The sequence below is a fragment of the Eriocheir sinensis genome, chromosome 47, assembly GCF_024679095.1.
Source record: "Eriocheir sinensis breed Jianghai 21 chromosome 47, ASM2467909v1, whole genome shotgun sequence".
NCBI lineage: Eukaryota > Metazoa > Arthropoda > Malacostraca > Decapoda > Varunidae > Eriocheir > Eriocheir sinensis.
Window position 1 is genome coordinate 7,966,405 of NC_066555.1, and position 21,730 is coordinate 7,988,134.

A 21,730-nucleotide genomic window follows, 5' to 3' on the forward strand; every position below is an offset into this window, starting at 1 on the left:
GAATTTCCACTTAAAACTGGCCGATGGGGTAGTCGCGGCTGTGGGGTTAGCCTAGCCCCGCACCTTGCCACACACACTCAACACCTCTCGCTTCCTCTGCAGCTGCCACTACCCCATTGGCCAGTTTCACGCGGAAAACTGTAGTGTCGATCGGCGCCATTGGTAACGATCAAAACAAACAAAACGACTGTAAAAGCTTCCCTCAGAACAAAGAAATTTCTCTAAGTATTAATAACTTAAATCATAATTTGATAAGTTTTAATTTCTGTAATCTTGAGGTTTGCAATATACAGGCCACCCTCACTTTATGAATGTGATGCATTCCTGAAAATACTTTTGCTGACCAAAAATAACTTATGTAAAGAAATTATAACATGGGTTCAATATAGTTTTGCTTCCAGGACCCAAAATTTTCCCTTTTTTTTCTTATTTTTGTTAAATCTCTTTTGTTTGTTCTAAGATGTAAGAAAGTAAGAGGAATTTCTATCTCTACACTTTCATGCTGACTGCTCTTCTCAACTTGCTAACTGCATCCATGTCCCCGCTGCACTTGACTTTCTACTCTAGCTCATGCCTATACTGTCCAAATCCCTTTTCCAAGAATTAACCAGCATCATTCTTTCATCCATTTTACTGGTAAATTCTGGAACATCCTTCTTTCATCTGTATTTCCTTCTGCCTACAACTTGACCTCCTTCAAGAGAGGAGTATCAAGACACCTCTCCTTCCAAAATTGACCTCTCTTTTGGCAACTCTTCTCTGCTTCTTTTTATTAGAGCACTGATTAGTCTTAATTTTTTTGCCCTTGAACTGCTTTCTTTACTGTAAACACACACACACACACACACACACACACACACACACACACACACACACAGTTGTATGGTCACCTCACAAAAAGAAGGATATCAGAAAGTTGGAAAGAATACAGAGAATTGCTACTAAAGTGGTGCCAGAACTCTCGAACATGACGTATAAAGACAGACTGAAGGAGATGGACTTGACATAATATATATCAAAACATTTGTCATCGGATTATGTGCCAACTATTTTGGGGGGTTTATATCATGGCACAAATTTGGCCCGTCGCTGCTACACGGTAAAGCCACAAATTTGGCCCGTCGCTGCTACACGGTAAAGCCACAAATTTGGCCCGTTGCTGCTACCGGGTTAAGTGGAGAAATATTATCATTTCAGTTTTGGTGCCTTCAAATAAACAAGTTTCCAATTGGATTGTAATCATTTTCATTGTACAACTGTCATTTTTTTGTATGTATATTAATTTTCTCATGGTTCAATTTCAGAGAGTACCTGAAAAATATTGAAACCGTTGATGCTGGCATCCAGAAAACCATAGAAGCTTTTGAAGGTTTCTATAATGATCGTCAGACGGCATACATTTTCACTTCAGACCATGGCATGACTGACTGGGGTGAGTTTATTTTATAATTTTGATGTTTCCAGTTTGTTGTTGTTGAGATGGGACTTTTGGACCTTCATTCTAATGTATGTTATCTAGACTCTAAACTGAGAATGATTTTAGAAGTTATTTAAATGCCCAATGTTTTTTTTTTCCCCTAGGATCTCATGGAGCTGGTGACCCAAGTGAGACAGAGACACCCATAGTAGCTTGGGGAGCAGGCGTGGCATTGCCAAAGGATCCCTCAGAGTTTAAGGAGAAGATGATGTATGATGCAAGAGTTGAGCGATGGGGTCTGACTCATGTAAGACGCCATGACATACATCAGGCAGACGTGGCGCCCCTTATGGCCTCTATTGTTGGCATACCAATTCCAGTCAATAGTGTGGTGAGTTGGTCTCTTGTTTTATAATTATTTTTCACACGCTTAACCCGTCCGCTGCGATTGGCACGGATTTTGCCTTCTCTGGTAGCCTGCTAACATACACTCCCAAGTCTTTCTCTGCCTCTGTGGTGGATAGTGGTGTGTTTCCCATGTGGTATTGGTATGCTGGATATCCCCTCTCAAATGCAAGACTTTATATTTTTCTTCATTGAATTGTAGCAGCCACTTTCGGTTCCATTCCTGTAGCTTGGTGATGTCTTCTTGTAGGAAATCCGCAGTCAAGGGGTTAAAACATTAGTATATGTACTGTGCAGTAAACCCTCACCAGCTGCAGGGGTTATGTTCATTCAAAAGTCTGGATGGTGAAGCTGGGGTTAGTGAGTTTATAATTATTATACAGTGGTGTATGCTAGAATAGGTGTAATTAGCTACAGAATATCATTCTTTCTAGTATTCATTGAAATGCATGAATTTATTGGTGATTTATTCAAGGCTCTCAGCTAAGAGTAAATACTGTAATTAATAATCTAAATAAACCTGTTACCTACAGGCCTGCAGGTCAGTCTCTCAAAGACGATGTTGAAATGTACGGCGTTTTACGGCAGTCACTTAGTAACAACGATTCACTGATATTATTATTAGGAGACTCTGATCTCCCTCATATGAGGTATATTCCAGAGTTGCCAACTTGCGGGTATAGGGTCACAGGGCCCACGACTTGTTCGCCCCTTGAGCACTAGACGCCTTAATTACTGAACTTGTTTGGTAATTCTGTGCATGTACTGGAAAGGCAAAAAAGTTCATTGAAGCTGAAATTTGTCATATCAAGGTCTGAAAGCTGAAATTTGTCATATCAAGGTCTGTAAAAGTGAGGGCTTACTGTATTATTATTATTATTATTATTATTATTATTATTATTATTATTATTATTATTATTATTATTATTATTATTATTGTTATTACTATTATTGTTATTGATACATTTTTTTTTTTTTACAAGAAACTATTTGACATCTATTCTGTATAGCTTGTCTGATGTAATTGTGGGTAAACATGAATGTGTTACAGAAATTTTTAGTTTCTGAGCATTTTTTGTTGCATGTAATATGATAGTAATGAAGTGTTATATTTTACAGGGTAAGCTGCATATAGAGTATTTAGCAACATCAGACGAATATCGATCTGAAGCCTTATTTGCAAATGCACGGCAGATGCTGGCACAATATCAACGAAAGCGGATACAGAAGGAAGAGGAGACACTGCCTATCTTTTACTGGCCCTACACCACCCTCACACCTGACAGGGAGCTGGAGCTTCTTGCCACCATTAGAAATTATTTAAAAACATCTCAGTTTGATGCTGCTGTAAGTACCATAACTCTTTTGAACATCTACGGCAATGTTGTTGATATATATACAGGATCACCAAGTTTCTTCATCAACATAGCAAATAATTAGGAGTGTATGATGAGGCTAACTAGTACTATCTGTGAAAAGCATCCCTTTCTTTACTATGGTCTTTGTAAGTTCAGAATTTATTGTTCTTATTAACCTGGTAGCAGCGACGGGCCAAATTTGTGGCTTCACCGTGTAACAGCGACAGGCCAAATTTGTGGCTTCACCGTGTAGCAGCGACAGGCCAAATTTGTGGCTTCACCGTGTAGCAGTGACGGGCCAAATTTGTGGCTTCACCGTGTAGCAGCGACGGGCCAAATTTGTGGCTTCACCGTGTAGCAGCGACGGGCCAAATTTGTGGCTTCACCGTGTAGCAGCGACGGGCCAAATTTGTGGCTTCACCGTGTAGCAGCGACGGGCCAAATTTGTACCATGAAATTTACCCCCCAAAATAGATGATACATAATCTGATCAGAAATGCTTTGATATATATTATGAAATAGTTTGTGTGAGGGGTGATTTTTCTAATTTTTCTCGCTTGGAAGGACCATTAAGAAACATGATCCCCGCTGCTACCACCGGGTTAATACAAACATTGCATCATTGCAGAATAGTGAGAGCCTGCGCCTCATTGCCATGACACAGCAAGGAATGGACTATTATCACAACTATGACCGCCTTGTCCTCTCCATACACATTGCTCTTGGATTTCTGGGCTGGATCTTCCTCATTGTGTGTCATCTGTTGAGGGTATGCATATCAGCAGTGTAATATTTTGATAAACTTAAGGCTGCTGAATTTTTGCAGTTCTATGTATCTATGACTGATAACTTCATCCCTCCAAGAACACACACACACACACACACACACACACACACACACACACACACACACACACACACACACACACACACACTCAGATAACTGGGGAAACATATAATCTTCTTAGAAACATAAAAGCAGAATTTACATATCTAGATGAAGAAATTGATAACATCGATGGTACGTCCAAGACTGGAATATGCAGCATTAGTGTGGTCACCTAGATTGAAGAAAGAAATTAGAAAGTTGGAAAGAATACAGAGAGCAGCAACCCATCTACCGGAAACTCTGAGAGAACATACTTATGAAGAAAGACTGGAGAAATTGGGACTAACAACACTGAAAAGAAAAAGAGAGAGAGGGAATCTAATAGCATTATACAGGATACAAGAAGGATTAGAGAAATTGGACAGGGAAGACTTAGTGATACGTGATAGGAGTGTGACAAGAGGGAATAGTAAGAAATTGAAGAAGAGCGACTGTAGGAAAGATGTCAAGAAATACAGTTTTCCATACAGAAGTATAACATGGAACGGACTTGACGAGGAGACTGTGTGTGCAAAAATGATTCACGAATTTAAAGCCAAACTGGATAATAAGCATTATGGAGACGGGACAGCACGAGCCTAGTACGGCTCTTTTCATGTACAGTACAGTCTCCAGGATTGCGAGTTTCAAACTAAACTAAACCATAAGTTTTTGTGTGTGTAACAGCTGAGGAAGTGGATTTTGGAGTAGATGATTGGGTAAAATGAGGTGCTCTGAGATGGTTTGCATATGTGATGAGAATGAGTGAGGATAACTTTGTGACGAGAGTGTTTAGGGTTGGATTGAGGGCGAGAGTGTCACAAGAATACTATTGAAATGGACCTATAGAGGGGAAGAAATATTTAAGAGAGAGAGTTGGCAAACCAACAATTGAATGTGTTGAGTCGACGATGAAACATGAAAAGTTGGGGATGCATCTGTCTTGGGGCAGAGTTCCTGTGAGGGGACAGGGCATTGGAGATATAGATAGATGAAATTTTGTGCTTTACATGTCAAAAAGTACAGTCATCCCTCAAATAGTACGGTTTCCAATAGTTCAGTTTTGGCTTTATGTGGATTTTCTAAGAAGATTTGTTAGGATTTTTTAATTTCCTGACGAGCAGGAAATTTAAAATTCCTTAAAAGATCTTCCATGACAATCCGTATAAAACCGAAACTGAACTATTGGAAACCGTACTATTTGAGGGATGACTGTATTTTGGTTTTCAATTTTGAGAGTTGGTTTTATACAGGATCACATTTAACCTTGTTTTCAGATATGTTGTTTTTATAGTATGTGATAAAACTTCTAATATCTCATTTTTAAAACTTTTAGGATCACAGTGCTGTATTGAGGATGGCCGGTGGCACCATAGAGGGCCGGAGAGTGTGGCGGTCCTCTTTCCTGATGGCACTGGTGCTGGTTGTGTGGGGCATCACCAACTTGACACGGTTGCTTGGTAAGGATCACTCCTCAGTTTTCTCATCCAAGTTTAGAGAAGATACCAGCATATTGTATTCAGATGATTACCAATGCAAAGAACTCCAACTTTAGAAGCAAAAGCTATTAGTTATGTGGTGAACATTTATGTTGGACTGTTAGTTGTGTTGTGAACATTTATGTTGGAAAATTTGCTTCAAAATATTGACTCATATATTCTCAGCATATTCTTTCACTTTGCTGCACATATACAGCACATCATACGTAAGGCACTGACACACTTACATGATTACACTTCTCTTCTTTTTGTTTTTGATTTTTTTTTTCTTTCTGTAAAATAAACAGCTAAAGGGAAATAAAAGTCCCACTAATTGCTGCTCCTTCAAAAGTAAACAGTATACAGTACCCTCTTGAGTTTCGCGCTATCCGAGTTTCGTAATCCTCGAGTTTAGCGCTTTGTTTGCCCGATTTTTAGCCTGAATGCATTGAGCCCTAGGACGGAGGTCAGCGCTCACTAGGACTCCTAAATCTCTCTCACGCCCAGACCTGCTTAGAGGAGTGTCATTTAAGGAGTAATTGTGTAAGGGGTTATTCCTACCTACACTCAAAATGCTACGCTTCCCGACATTGAATTCCATCTTGTAGAATATAGGTATGGCGCATTGAGATGTATTATGACAAGGATTTTAAAATGAATGTCTCTACAAAACTTTCAAGGCTGCATATTGAGTCCTACATGAAAGTGATTACTGGCAACAGGAGAGTTTGTGAATGCTCTAATTGTCTTCTTGACATTGTTTGGTGTCTGAGGATCAAATGTAGTTAACATATGGGACTTTCTCAACACCATAGGAAAAGTACCTTGAGGATTTGGCCTCCAAGAATTGAATGCCTGGGTGTGGAAGTGGATGTGCCAGTTCATGCCTTCCATCCAAGAAATCCAAGATGAGTTTGGATACATATGTGATCAATATACTTTCAATTATGCCTTGTTTTTATGATAAGGGAAGATCAAATTATGCATTCTAGATGGTCTCTTGGGAGGATATTAGATTAAAATTATTTAAGTTTTACATGTTTCAATTTCAACTTGCTTTAGGATGGGTCACCTAAATGATAAGTAGGAAAATTATTGTATCAAGAGTAATTTAGAATTTAAATTTTAATCTTTCCAGGTCAGCAGCATCCATGGCAACATTACTTGTACCTCATGACTCCTGTGGGGCTGTGGGCATTAGTGCATCAGAGCTGTGCCCCTCTCCGGGTGGCTTGGCTACTTCTGTGTTCCTTCAACATGGTGTGGGAAGTAGCTATACGCATCCTTTTCATAGTCATTGGCATTGAAATTCTGGTGAGTCATTACAAAACCAAAAGACCGGAGTAATGTTTGTCTTTGTTGTGTTCCTATAAAGCTGCAAATAAGAAGTGTTGCTTTAAAATATCAGATTCATTGTTACTACCATCAACACTATCAATAACATAAAATTATTACAATAAAAGCCCTAGTAACCTACAATCGCGGGGAATCAGAGGGGTCGGATAAGCGGAAACCATAGAAATTTTAGATACTTAGGGTTTATTTCCAAAGTTCCCCATGAAATTTTATTAACCCGTCCGCTGCGATTGGAACGAATTTTGCTTTCACTGGTAGCCTGATATCATATACTCCCAGGTCTTTCTCTGCCTCTGTGGTGGATAGTGGAGTGTTTCCCATGTGGTATTGGTGTGCTGGATATCCCCTCCCAAAGTGCAAGACTACATTTTTCTTCATTGAATTGTAGCAGCCACTTTTTGATCCATTCCTGTAGCTTGGTGATGTCTTCTTGTAGGAAATCCACAGTCAACGGGTTAAACCAAGCATGTTAACTTAGGTACTATACACACAGAAATGCATCTCCTGACTAAGTACGTACACTCAACCCTTGATATCCCAGCCCTCAATTTCCCGGATATTGGATTTCTTGGACAAAATCCATGGTCCCGCAATTCTCAGACATATGTCCAGTCATATCCAAGAACTGAAATAGAATCCAAATAAAAAATCTGGGGCATGGCTAAGTCTGGCAGCTGACAGACATATTCCTTGCTAAATAACAGATTCCTTCCCCCAGTCAACACCCTTCTTGTTCTTCAGTGTTTTGAGGGGCTGGTTAGGCCTTGGGACCACAGCACTACTCGACACACTCCACATGGTCTATTTTTATTTTTTCCCAACTTGTAATGATAAAATTAGTAGGAAAATCTTCTATAGTGTAGAATTATTTGAGACTACCTATGCACAAAAGATATGAAAAATTATAACATTACTTGCCAGTCTAATTGTACATCTGCTGAGGTCTTATGTTATTTTTTTCTCTCACAGGTCATGGCATTTTTCCTGCGGCCAATGCTCTCAGTAGGGCTCCTGTGTGTTGGACTATGGCCAGTAATCATGTACACAATGCAGGGCACTGTGGAGAGGTCCATGAGACTGGTGTGGATTGGATCATGTGTCCTACTTGCTTCATTCACCTACATGCCAGTGGTGGGCAGGGAGTCATACTATCCCATGGTGTAAGTCTCAAAGAATCAGTTCTTGTGTGATCTGTCTCCTTTTCTTCACCTTTAAAACAAGTAGAAAATATAATTATACACAGTTGGATCTCCATTTTGATAATTGATATTGTAATAAATCATAATGAAACTAAAACGCAAAACAGTGACATTATTTCTCATGTCTCATGGTGTGGGGGGATGGGGGTAGGAAGCGCAGGAACTACTATATTTCCCGCTATATAAGACGCACTTTTTCGAAAAAGAAGATTCGAAAAATCACCCTGTGTCTTATACCCCGATGGTTAGGTTTTGGTAGGCCTAGGGGTTATTGTTACTAGTGCGAAACCAACACTCAAAACGCCTCTGGTTGACACAGTAGTTCCCAGATGTCTCCAGAATGAAGTATACCGTATTTTGAGGCATATAACGTGCACTTTGTTCACTCAGAAAATGCCAAAAAGTTAACCCTGCACGGTATACACCAAAGGTTCAAATTTTGATTGATTTAAATAAGTAGGAGAGAGGAGGAGGACATGTGAAGCGATAAAACCATACAGGTTACAAAAAGCAGACGCACCACATGTGGGAGTCGAAGCGTGGCGTGAACACTAAGCACTAAACATTAAACTTTCTTTTTCTATTGCATCACACTATTCATTATTTAAAGCAATCAAAATTTAGTGTTCACGCCGCGCCTCGGCTCCCACATGTGGCGCGTCTTCTTCTTCTTGTGACCTGTATGATTTTATCACTTTACATGTCCTCCTCCTCCTCCCTCCTGCTTATTCACGCTTTGTTTTTCTATTGCATCATGCCTAGAAGGTGTGAGCCCAGCATCAGGCTTCGTAGAGGAGAGTGATCAGGGGAGCTCCACGATGCTGGCTGGCTCCCATCATGTTCACAATTTACCTGCGCACTCGTGGCTGCTTACATTTGTGCTCTAGTGTGCAATCTTTGTGTTTTCAGCACTATATTATTACGATATTATTTATTTATTGTACTGTGTTATTTTATTATTATATTTATATTATTATGCTATATAATTTATATTATTATTGCTATTTGTTAGTAAAATTACTTCTATTCTTTATAAAATAACATGTAAAATGATGTTTGTTAATATTTTTTTGGATATGGGATGCATTAAAGGGATTAATATTAATTTAAATGGGGAAACTCATTTTAGTTTATGAGTTTTTTGGTTTGTGAGCAAAATTCCGGAATGAATTAAACTTGTAAACTGAGGTATGACTGCATTTCATTTTGATTTAAATCATAATTTTTTTACTCTGATTTAAATCAGTTCAAACCACATTATTTAAATAATTTGATTTAAATCAAAACAGCCCAGCTCTTTTACTGTTGAGACTTTTGTTTTTTAATCTCCCCTTACTTCCATAATGAGGCAAGGGGTGAAGGTAATGGTGATATAGCATGGTCTTTTTTTTCAGGGAAGTAGCTGGCCTTGTGGCTTTCATGCTTGGGAGTATCGGTATCTACTGGTGAGTACTTAGTGTTAATGTTAATCATTCCTATAAGTATTTGTGTTCTTATATTTTGAGTCATATAGTTGAGGACCTTATTAATTTTTTGTTTTTTAAAGTGTCATGTAATCTTAGAATATATGTTAGACGTCGATTTATATCTTGATAACACGAATACTTTCCTTAAACAGACACTGTTATGCAATAGTAAACCATTAATTAATATAACTAACAATATAGATAATATTGACTTTTTTTCCAACCTGCAAAAGTGTTGACATGGGTCAGACAAACATAAACTATGCAACGAAGAAGAAAAGGTAGCTCTATTTTTCTATTGTATAGCAAAGACAATAGTTTCTGCACCTTTACTGCACCGAGGAAGACCAAAGGTGCTTCCACTGTCTTGAGCTGCAGAGAAAACAAATGCGCACACTCCTTTACTTCCTTGGCTTTTTATGGTTTGACAGCATGCATTTTGCCAAGTTGTGTAATTACTCACACAAGAACACACAAGGATAAACAGAGAGTACAAGAGGTCAGACACATGGAAGCTTCTGAGCCCATCATAAATGTATCTAATCCAACTTCAATTAAAAATGTTAATTGTTGTTTGTCTCAATTATAAATCTGCTCTTTTTGTTCCACGCAACGTCATGTATCCAGTTCTATTCAAATTCAGGCCAGTTCACAATTGCTTTATATCACAATCACACAAACTCAGGTTAGGTTAGGTTAGGTTAGGTTACTCACCACCCTTCACCAATCAGTTCCTGCCTATATCCTTTCTTCATGTGTTCTTCCATTTGTTTTTAACACAATTTGTTAATCTAAATTTCTTACACCCATTTCAATCATCATTTAAATCATCTTATAGACTATGTCTTTCCAAGTTCTTCCAGTCTTTCTCTGTACGGTATACACTCGGCCCTCGATTTCACGGATTAAAGGGGGGAAGGGTGGTCCATTGCTTGAGAATACAGTAAAACCCCGATTATCCGAAAGCGGATTATCCGAAAAACCGGATTATCCGAAATTGATCTGGATAATGCAATTAAATTTTTTTTTTTTCTATACTGAAACGTTATAAAACATCAAAAATAAATAAAAGTAACTACATATGTACTATATTAACACATTGAAAATTGATAAGAACAGTTAAAATGAATATGCTTTCAAATAGCTTGTAACGAATAGATCAATGTATTAGACAAAAACATTAAACAAACTCTCAACAACAAACAAACTACTGCACGACTACTCTCACACCGTACTCTCAAGACAACGACACAAACACGACTCCCTCTCCACTCCATGCCACATTCCTTCCAACATCGATAATATGAGTCATCATACTGTGTCTCCACCTGCACGATGCATCAAGGTCACACTTGCAAGCTTGCACAACCATTCACAATCGCACTCTGCAACATTCACAATTCAGATCTGCAGCGCTCACAAGTATCAACATACACTGGTCCAGACAAGGAGACACACAGACAAACATACAATAAAACATTTACATCACATGTTTTAAGCGTACTACTTTGTTTAGTGTAGCGTGTGTTTGTTTGGTTTCATTGTTTACATCGTCAGTCGGCGGCGATCAAAATGGCGGCCATAAATCCGGATTATCCGAAAAACCGGCTTATCCGAAAGAGGCTTCCCCCCTTCCATTTCGGATAATCGGGGTTTTACTGTACTTACATACGATAAATACCGGTAGGGTAATGTAGGGGTATACCGTACTATTAGTGGAAAAATATTATTGGAAAATAAAGTTTAGATCTTGAAGGTAATTCTGTGGGCCAGAAATATCCCTCGGGGACTGAGCCATCTACGACACAGCTCAATTTTGCACGAGACAACTAAGTGCCTTTTTTCCCTCCTCTTCCTTTGACTGCCCATGCTGTTGGTGACAAGGATGACTCCTTTTAGTGGGAGTTTACTAAAGAAAGAATTGCTGCATTGCATTTGTGAGTCACTGACACAACAAAGACGCGTCCTCACACTCACCATCACTGCCCTGTTGATGCGTCGCCTTCTCTCTCTTGTGTTTTGATAGCAATTCTCTGTATTCTTTCCAACTTTCTGATACCCTTCTTTTTGTGAGGCAACCGCACAACATCAGCATATTCGAGTTTTGGTCTTATCAGTGTTGTTATAATTTTCTTCATCATTTCCTTGTCCATATAATGGAATGATACCCTTATATTTTGCATCATCCTGTAGGTTTTTCCAAATTACTTGTTTATGTGCTTTTCTGGGGATAGTGTGTCTTGCATCGTTACTCCTAAATCTTTTTCTTCATGTACCACCTTTAAGTTTTCTTCTCCCATCCTGTATGATTTTCTCAGTCTTTTTTTACTTTTCCCCATTTCCATAACATGACATTGTTTGCATTAAATTCCATCTCCCATAACTGGCTCCATCTATACACTCTATCCAGGTCTTTTTGCAGTTCTTCACAGTCTTCCTCCGTCTTCACTTTTCTTATTAACTTTGCAGCGTCTGGAAAAAGACTCATATAACTTTTTATACCCATCAGCATATCATTTATATATATTATGAACATTATTGATGCCAGAACTGAGCCTTGAGGAACTCCACTCTCTACTCTCCTCCAATTTGATTTCTCTTCTCTAATCACCATCCTCATTTCTCTTCCTGTTAAGTAATCCTTTATCCACTCGATGACCTTTCCTCCCATTCCTCCCCATTTCTGTAGTTTCCAGATTAACCTCTTGTGGGGAACCTTGTCAAAAGCTTTTTTCAGATTGAGATATACACAGTCAGCCCACCCCTCTTTCTTGCACCACGTCTGTTGCTCTTGAGTAGAAACATGGTAGTTGGTGACACACGATTTCCCTTTTCTAAATCCAAACTGTCCTTCATTTATCATGTTTCCCTTTTCTAAATGTTCCACCCATTGTTTTTTATTATACTTTCACAGATCTTGCACATTACACTTGTTAAAGAGACTGGCCTGTAATTTAATGGTTCAGTTTTATTTCCACTTTTTTAATTGGTACAATGTTCACTCTCTTCCACTCTAATGGCAGTTTTCCTGTATTCTGAGCATGTTATTATGTCACATATTGGTTCCAATAATTCATTTTTACACTCTTTCAGCACTTGACCGGAGATTTCACCCGGTCGCATAGCTTTCCTTCCATCTAAAGTTTCCAACAGTTCCCCTTTCTCAACCTTTATATAATTTAGCTTCTCTTCATTACAATTTTTGAGCCCCCTGTCAAAGTCGGTCTCTTTCGTAAATACTTTATGAAAAATTTTATTTAATATTTCTGCAATTTCTTCGTCCTTCTCGTAGAATACATTTTTTTCTTTTAGTCTTTCCACTCCTTCATTTCTTTTTAGCTTCCCATTTATGAATTTATAAAACATTTTTGGTTCTTCCTCACAACTAGAAACTATTCTTTTTTCAAAATTAGCTGTGTGTGTGTGTGTGTGTGTGTGTGTGTGTGTGTGTGTGTATTTACCTAGTTGTAATTTTACAGGGCCTGGGCTTACACTCGTGTGGTCCCATCTCCGTATCTATAATTATCCAACTTTTCCTTGAAGCTCTGCACACTCTTCGCCGATACTGTTTCTTCACTTAGTCTATTCCAAACCTGTGTGTGTGTGTGTGTATTTACCTATTGTATTTACCTATTTGTAGTCTACCAGGCCCAAGCTATGCTCTGATGGTCCCGTCTCCATATCTACATTCATCCAGCCTTTCCTTTATTTGCTGGACACTGTTCGCCTCCACCACCTCTTCCCGCAAGCCGTTCCATGTGTTAACACTTCTATGTGGAAAACTACTTTTTCAAGTCACTCAAACAGGTTCCTTTATTAACCCTTTCATAGCTAAACGCTCGCAGTGACCGTTAGGCATATTTGCTGGTGGTGCTAAACGCTCGCTGCGTATGAGAGTGTTTCAACAATATTTCTCACAACACAGGATTGCCAATTGAGTGGGTTCTCCACTAAATTTGGTGGAAAATCATGTCAACCCAACGTGGAAAATCTACGGACGAGCAACTGGTGGATGTTGTTGACCAATATAGCGACATTTTTGCATAGCTTCACCTATCACATGACTGATATTTTGACCAAATAGTTGTAAATTTTGCAGTTGGCAATACTGCCCTGCCAGCACCCCATCATCAAGAGATCTACAGTAGTTGCCTTACGGCTGACCGTCTCGCACGTTTAAATGTACGTCTTCACAGGCAACACCCCCTGAACGTGCCTGTACTTTAGCAGGAGAGGCTTACATTACCGAGTCGTATAGATCTTGGCCTCCTCTTTCCAATGGTGTTTTTGTTTTGTAGCTGTGATGAATAGTTTTTGAGATACAGCGGTTAAAAGAGATCCCCTTCCCCTGCTGGGGTGCCCGAGCGCGCCTGAGGGGATAGTCTCGTTGCGAGCGCTTAGCAATGAAAGGGTTAAGTTTCTTCCCATGTCCTCTCGGCCCCTGTATTCTCACAGTTAACCCTTTCATTGCTAAGTGCTCGCAACGAGACTATCCCCTCAGGCGCGCTCGGGCACCCCAGCGGGGGAAGGGGATCTCTTTTAACCGCTATATCTCAAAAACTGTTCATCACAGCTACAAAACAAAAACATCATTGGAAAGAGAAGGCCAAGATCTATAAGATTCGGTTATGTAAGCTTCTCCTGCGAACGTACAGGCACGTTCAGGGGGTGTTTTTTGCTGTGAGTGTGACTGGCGCTCGCAGCGAGCTTTTAGCACCACCAGCAAGTGACACTAGTGCTCGCTCTTTTAACCTCTGCATCTCAAAAACTATTCATCACAGCTAAAAAACAAAAACACCATTGGAAAGAGGAGGCCAAGATCTATATGATTCGGTAATGTAAGCCTCACCTGCTAAAGTACAGGCACGTTCAGGGGGTGTTGCCTGTGAAGACGTACATTTATACGTGCGTGACGGTCAGCCGTAAGGCAACTACTGTAGATCTCTTGATGATGGGGTGCTGGCAGGGCAGTATTGCCAACTGCAAAATTTACAACTATTTGGTCAAAATATCAGTCATGTGATAGGTGAAGCTATGCAAAAATGTCGCTATATTGGTCAACAATTAACATCCACCAGTTGCTCGTCCGTAGATTTTCTGCACTGGGCTGACATGATTTTCCACCAAATTTAGTGAAGAACCCACTCAATTGGCAATCCTGTGTTGTGAGAATTAGTGCTGGAACACTCTCATACGCGGGAGATTTGAGTGCGGCTGGAGCTTGCAGCAAGCGTTTAGTGCCACCAGCAAATACACCTAACGCTCGCTGCGAGCGTTTAGCCATGAAAGGGTTAAGAAGAGATCATCTCTATCCACCTCATCAAACTTATTTACCAACTTATACAGTGTGATCAGATCTCCTCTTTCCCTTCTTTGTTCTGGTGTCGTCAAGTCCATCTCCTTCAATCTGTCTTCATACGTCATATTCAAGAGTTCTGGGAACATTTTAGTTGCAATTCTCTGTATCATTTCCAGCTTTCTGATATCCTTCTCTTTGTGAGGCGACCACACAACTGCAGCATATTCAAGCTTTGGTCTTATCATTGTTGTCATTATTTTCTTCATCATTTCTTTGTCCATAAAATTTTGCATCATCTTGTAGGTTTCTCCAAACAGCTTGTTGATGTGCTTTTCTGGTGTGTGTATTTACCTAGTTGTAGTTTTACAGGGCCTGGGCTTTACGCTCGTGTGGTCCTGTCTCCTTATCTATATTTATCCAACTTTTCCTTAACCCGACATCCTTCTGTTGTTGATGTTATTCTTTTTTTTTTATTTAATTTGAATTTTTATCTCTTTTTGGGAAAACTTGAAATTTCAGTATTTTCCATTATTTTTTTAGACCAGAAGAATTTAGTGAGTCAATTAAAGCTTTGCACACTCCTCGCCGATACTACATCCTCACTTAGTCTGTTTCAAACCTCTATATTTGTGTGTGTGTGTGTGTGTGTGTGTGTGTGTGTGTGTGTGTGTGTAATTCACCTCTTGGTGTGCTGTGGGTCTCTCAAGACAGCCAGCCGTTCCCCTATGGAAGGAGCTCAGAGTTCAGTGACTGATCTTTGGGGAGGACTGAGACCACTCTCACACAACACACCGCGACAACGAGGTCACAATTCCTTGCCTGACGTCGCGTACCTACTCACTACAAGGTGAACAGGGGCTACACGTGAAAGAAGATAAACCCAACTTATCTTCACCCGGTCGGGGAATCAAACCCCGGTCATTCTGGTTGTGTGTCTCTCTCTCTCTCTCTCTTGCCATAGCCACAATGTTTGGAGGAAAACGTCCAGTGTGATACTACCTTTTAAGGTAGTGTGCGTAACGCCGATGGTAAGTAGATGTGACCCGTACGTGTCAAAGGAGCGTGAAACTCGGGGTGATAATGCGTGAAAGTCGGGATGGTAAGAATCTAGGACTAACCGCAAAACTCGAGGAACGTGAAACTCGGATAACGCGAAACTTGAGAGGGTACTGTATATGGTTCATTGAAGATAATATGTAAAGAAAATAGTGAAGCCATTTTTTCAACAAATATTTTCTTCCATGTACACAATATGTCACGATTTAGAATTATAAAAGTTTTCATATTTCTGATAAGTAATATGCATTGGTATTACAGGTGTGGAAGTGAGGGTGGCCTACCCAGACATATCCCAGGAGTGGTGTATGTGCAGGGCTTGATGGTGTTGTGTTCAGTGTTGCTGGTTCATTCGACTTCTTACAGCCTAAGTCAGAAGGAGGGTCTCCCTGCTGTCAACCAGCTGGCAGCATGGTCCTTATTAGGTTGGTGTGGCTCTCACCTTTAATTAAATTACCAGTACCCTTGCAGTGATTAAAAGTACAGGTATCTCTCAATTTACACAAGTAGTGTCTTCTTGGTGAATTCATGTAATGTAAATTTTGCCTAATGTATACACAATTTTTCAATCTCTACCACCCCAAGCTGTATCCCTCTCTGAATAATCCTTCTCTTCATTGGTAGTACCAAACCCTGAGGATCCTTAGTCCTCCCATGTGTTTGATGTGTCTGGCATTCCTGTAAGACTGAGAGACAGGTGTCCTGGAGGTTGAGCAATGCTATAGTCATGTCCCTCCTACTATTTCTATCCTAATTTTCATCCCAAAGCTGGATGTTGCATCTACGTACACAATGACATCACTTGCTCTTGTGCCCATGACCTCGATTCTTCAGAATTTTCCACCTTTTGGCTGAGACTTCACTGTCACTCTGTTACTATGTTCATGTGTGCTGTTTATCTCTCACCTAACTCTACCAACTATGTAAAATTCTTTGACTATTTGAACTCTTAGAGTGGAGCACATCTTGACTCACTCTCCCTTTCATCCTCTTTCACTGACCAGCCTGGTGAACAAGCCTACAACTTTGCTCTCCTCAATGATATGGAGCAGTTGGTTCAGCACCCTGCACATATTCCCGACCGCCTTGAAGACGCCCAACATTTTAGACCTTTTCCTAACCTCTAATCCTTCAGCTTATTCTATTCAACTCTTCTCTCTGTTGGGTTCCTCCAATCACAACCTTATTTCCACATCCTGTTGTAGCACTCCTGTACAACCTTTGGACCCACTGAAGAGGCAGTGCTTTTGTAATTTTGCATCAGCTCGGTGGGACGACTTGAGGATGTACTTTTATGATTTCCAGTGGAATGATTACTGCTTCCAGTAAAAAGACCCCTCTGTGTGTGCCCAGTGCATTACTGAGATGACTGTCTCTGGAATAAAGGCACACATTCCACGTACTTTCTCTACCCCTCATTCCAAAAAGCCTTGGTTCAATCACGCTTGTTCTTTTGCTATCAAAGATAGAGCGGCAACTCATAAAAGGTACCAGACCCTTCACACTCCTGCTAACCATGATCTTTACATTTCTGCTTGATGGAGACAATCCTGAGTAGAGGAGGCCACAGTGGATAAAGCAAGCTGCTAGATCCTGCTGGGAGGTATGGGAAGGGGGTCCTTGTGTAGACATGCTTGAAGGAATCCTTGGTGAGGCCATCATAGGGTGCACATGGAAATCCCACCCCCCTCCTCACACACACACACACACACACACACACACACACACACCATTGATTAATTAATTAATTTATGAATTAACGTTTGTTTTTCTAGTGTTGTCGCTTCTTCTTCCACTCCTTGGGTCACAAAACATGATGGGACGTCTCCTGTCTGTTACTGCCTCGCTGTTCTGCCCCTTCATGCTGTTGTCCATACGACATGAGGGCTTTTTCTACATTGCCCTTACCATTGCCATGTACTTATGGCTCATCCTAGAATTTTATCTTGCTGAAAGTAATGTGCAGGTGAGTCTACATAGTAGTACATCTTGTTTGAGTATAATCGATTTATACTTATTACTAGTTCTATAATTATTTCATATAGTTCATTCTCTTTATGAATATGTCTGGATTTTGGGTGCTGTTTTCAAGGAGCTTTGTGAATTTCTGTGTAATCAATAAAATCAGTTACAATACAGCAGCTATAACCATATACATAATGTGCTGATAGTCATATATACTCTCAGAGGAAAAGCCCAAACAATAGTACACAGGCAAACCTCAATATCCACAGTTTTGAACATCTGCATGATATCCTATGGATATTATCAGTTAAAAATTGGGGTGTCTGCAGATTTTCATGAACATGGGCCAAATTTGTGCCATGATATAAACACACCAAAATAGATGATACATAATCTGATCACAAATGCTTTGATATATATTATGAAATGGTTTGTGTAAGGGGTAATTTTTTCTCATTTTTCTCACTTGGAGGGACCATTAAGAAACATGATCCCTGCTGCTACCGGGTTAATGACACAAAACTCAAGGGCTCAGTGTATTTTTTTTTCCTTTAAATGCCTGCTGAAGTATTTTTTGCCTTCCAGATTGCCATGTTAAAATTTGCCACCTGGGGACATGAAGGCAGCATAAATAAAGAAAGAGTACTCGAGTGGTCAGACGTTCGCCGTGCCTACTTCTTCGTATCCTTTGCTGTTTTGTGTAGAGTGTGAGCTTTGAATGTCACTGGATATTAACCCTACAATGGATTGACTCCTTCATGAAAAGCTTTACATTTTTAATCTTTTAGAAATTAAAAAATCTGGACATATCAGATAGTACTACTCCAATAAAATATAGTTTTGCATAAAGACTCATGTAGAAGCTTTGCCTTATAGTTACCAACATCTCTTGTGAGGAGAAAGCCATCCCATGCTTAGATTTTGTAGTTCAGAGTTATAAGGTTGCATTATGAGACATTTCGCCGCCCAAGAACACATATTTGACAAGGCTTTCATAGGAGTTGTGGGCATTTCCAGTAGTTTTATGACCCTGGTGTTAGTCTGACCCTTCCTCTGTACCATGAACCTAAAGAAACACTCATTAGAACCCGACTGACCCCCTCTTTGACCTTTAGAAATAGCTGATGTGATACGGCAAAGTGTCTTGTAATACCAACCATCGTCTTCCAAATACGTCGAGGCCGGTCTGGCTTAGGCTCCTGCGGGTCCTTTCCTCCCCTCTGATCTGCCACACAGTCCCAACACCTATCCCTTCCTCTCATATGTAAGCTATAGGTAACATATGAGAGGAAAAAATAGGTGTTGGGACTGTGTGGCAGAGCAGAGGAGAGAAATGGACCTGCGGGAGCCAACGCCAAAACGGACTCGACAGTTTGGTTTCACTATAGTTCACAAAGCCAAAATATATTCACTTCTTTAACCCCTTACTTTTTCCTCGTCCACATACAGTATGCCTCTTTCCAGACAACCGTACTCCCAGTAATCAACAGATATGGAAAATTTGTATATCATATTTTCTTTTAAAATGTTATAAAAATGTGTGTATGGGTGAGTGGCTGTACCTTTGCTAGGCTTGCTTCCATAGTGCCCCATCTTGCAAATCAAATCACAACTTGTCAAATTAAGGTGCTAGTTTAGTGAGAACAAAAAACGTTAGATAATGTTTTTGATCCTCCCAAGTGCCATATACTGTATTTTTCCTTAACTTTCTTAATAAGCTGTTCTTCATTGTGTTGGCTTTCTTTGGAACAGGGAACATTGCCAGTGTCAACAGTTTTGATCCCAGTTTTGTGTACTGCTTTGTGACAGTTTTTTCACCATTTGTTATGGGAAGTTTGCTACTCTACAAAATCATCATCCCCTTCTTGCTGGTGACATGCTTCTTCCACGCCATCTGCATACTAATCAAGGTAATGGCTGCAAGTCTTAAAAATTTTATTACTCAAATAAAAATACAGTACCCTCTTGAGTTTCGCGCTTGCTGTGTTCTGAAGGTATAGCGCTAAACTCGAGGATCGTGAAACTTGAGGTATTGAAAACACTGAAAAAGCGCTTATCTGTTCCAACCTGTGGAGATTTTTTTTTTTTTTTTTAATTTTTTTTTTTATAAGTTGAAACTTGTTGAAGAGGTGCCTCCCCCCCTTTCTCTCTCTCTCTCTCTCTCTCTCTCTCTCTCTCTCTCTCTCTCTCTCTCTCTCTCTCTCTCTCTCTCTCTCTCTCTCTCTCTCTCTCTCACACACACACACAAAAAAAAAAAAAAAAATTACAGACCGGTATCACTCACTTGTGTGGTTGCGAAGATATGCGAGAGGCTGGTTAAAAACAGGTGGTCAGATTTTTTGGAAAGGGAGAGAATTATCTCGGATTACCAGTTTGGATTCAGGAGAGGGAGATCTTGTGTCACCAACTTGTTGTGTTATTACTCAAGAGTGACAGATTTATTACAAGAGAGAGAAGGCTGGGTGGATGGAGTGTACCTGGATTTGAAAAAGGCATTCGACAAAGTACCGCACAGAAGACTAATTTGGAAAATTAAAAATAGGGGTGGAGTGGGTGATGGACTTATTAAATGGCTGGAGGACTTCCTAACTAACAGGGAAATGAGGACAATAATCAAGGACAAGGTTTCCAACTGGTGCCCAGTGAGGAGTGGGGTCCCACAAGGCTCGGTGCTGGCGCCAATAATGTTTGCTGTTTATATAAATGATATGGTGGACGGAGTGACCAGCTATGTGAGTTTGTTTGCAGATGATGCAAAGCTGTTGAGATGAGTCAATGATGTGAAAGACTGAGGCATTGCAGAGGGACCTGGACAAAATATGGGAGTGGAGTGGTACATGGCAGATGGAATTCAACCTTGGGAAATGTAAAAAAATAGAGTTTGGTAGGAGTGGTAGAAGATGTGAATATGATTATAAGATGGGAAGTGAGATAATATGCAGAGGAGTGGAAGAAAATGATTTGGGAGTGACTGTCTCAAAGAACATGTCACCGGACAAACACATCAACAGGATAACGGGACAAACTATGAATTTGCTGAGGAACATAAGGACGGCATTTGTGTATTTGGACGAAGAGATGATGAAGAAAATAATAGTTACAATGATAAGACCAAGGTTGGAGTATGTAGCAGTGGTCTGGTCTCCTCACGAAAAGAAGAACATAAGAAAGCTGGAAAGAGTACAGAGAGCGGCAACTAAGATGGTACCGGAACTTAGGGATCGGACTTACGAGGGGAGACTCAATAGCATGGGGCTCACAACCCTGGAGAGAAGAGAAAGAGGAGACTTGATAGTGGTGTACAGGGTGGCAAGCGGGGTGGAGAATCTGGACAGAGAGGACCTGTGTGTGTGGAGCGAGAGAGAAACGAGAGGACATGGAAAGAAGTTGAGGGCGACCACGTGTAGGCAAGATGTGAAAAAGTTTAGCTTCCCAAACAGAAGCATTGAGCTATGGAATGGACTGGAGGAGGAGGTGGTTTGTGCAAGAAACATTCATGATTTTAAGGAAAAGTTGGATAAGAGAGGATATGGAGACGGAACAGCGCGAGCGTAGCTCTTTTCCCATATGTCACAACTAGGTAAATGCAACTAGGTAAATACACACACACACACACACGAAGGGAGAGGGAGAGAGAGAGAGAGAGAGAGAGAGAGAGAGAGAGAGATTGCATCTCTCTCTCTCTCTCTCTCTCTCTCTCACACACACACACACACACACACACACACACACACACCCTGGAGGGAGGAGGTATAAGGAAAGAAGGAAGGAAGGAAGGAAGAATGAAAGAGAACAGAGACAGCGGGTTGGATGTAAGGGAGGGGAGGCCGCGTCCTTGAGCCGAGGGTGAGATAAGCACTCAC

The 21,730-nt window shown here is 40.3% G+C and overlaps 1 protein-coding gene across 2 annotated transcripts in view; it reads left to right on the forward strand.

Moving 5' to 3' along the window:
- The window catches only part of LOC126981357 (GPI ethanolamine phosphate transferase 1-like), a 31,559-nt gene that overhangs the window by 8,027 nt on the left and 1,802 nt on the right, over positions 1–21,730 (forward strand). The window contains exons 4-15 of one of the 2 annotated variants that reach the window (XM_050832381.1): positions 1,305–1,432; positions 1,582–1,808; positions 2,942–3,169; positions 3,809–3,949; positions 5,385–5,508; positions 6,665–6,786; positions 7,852–8,042; positions 9,476–9,526; positions 16,164–16,327; positions 17,678–17,868; positions 18,453–18,548; positions 19,586–19,777. In XM_050832381.1, coding sequence (XP_050688338.1) covers positions 1,305–1,432; positions 1,582–1,808; positions 2,942–3,169; positions 3,809–3,949; positions 5,385–5,508; positions 6,665–6,786; positions 7,852–8,042; positions 9,476–9,526; positions 16,164–16,327; positions 17,678–17,868; positions 18,453–18,548; positions 19,586–19,777 — 1,855 coding nt within the window. Of the gene's footprint in view, positions 1–1,304; positions 1,433–1,581; positions 1,809–2,941; positions 3,170–3,808; positions 3,950–5,384; positions 5,509–6,664; positions 6,841–7,851; positions 8,043–9,475; positions 9,527–16,163; positions 16,328–17,677; positions 17,869–18,452; positions 18,549–19,585; positions 19,778–21,730 lie in introns of both variants that reach the window. The other variant, XM_050832380.1, reaches the window with a different exon arrangement.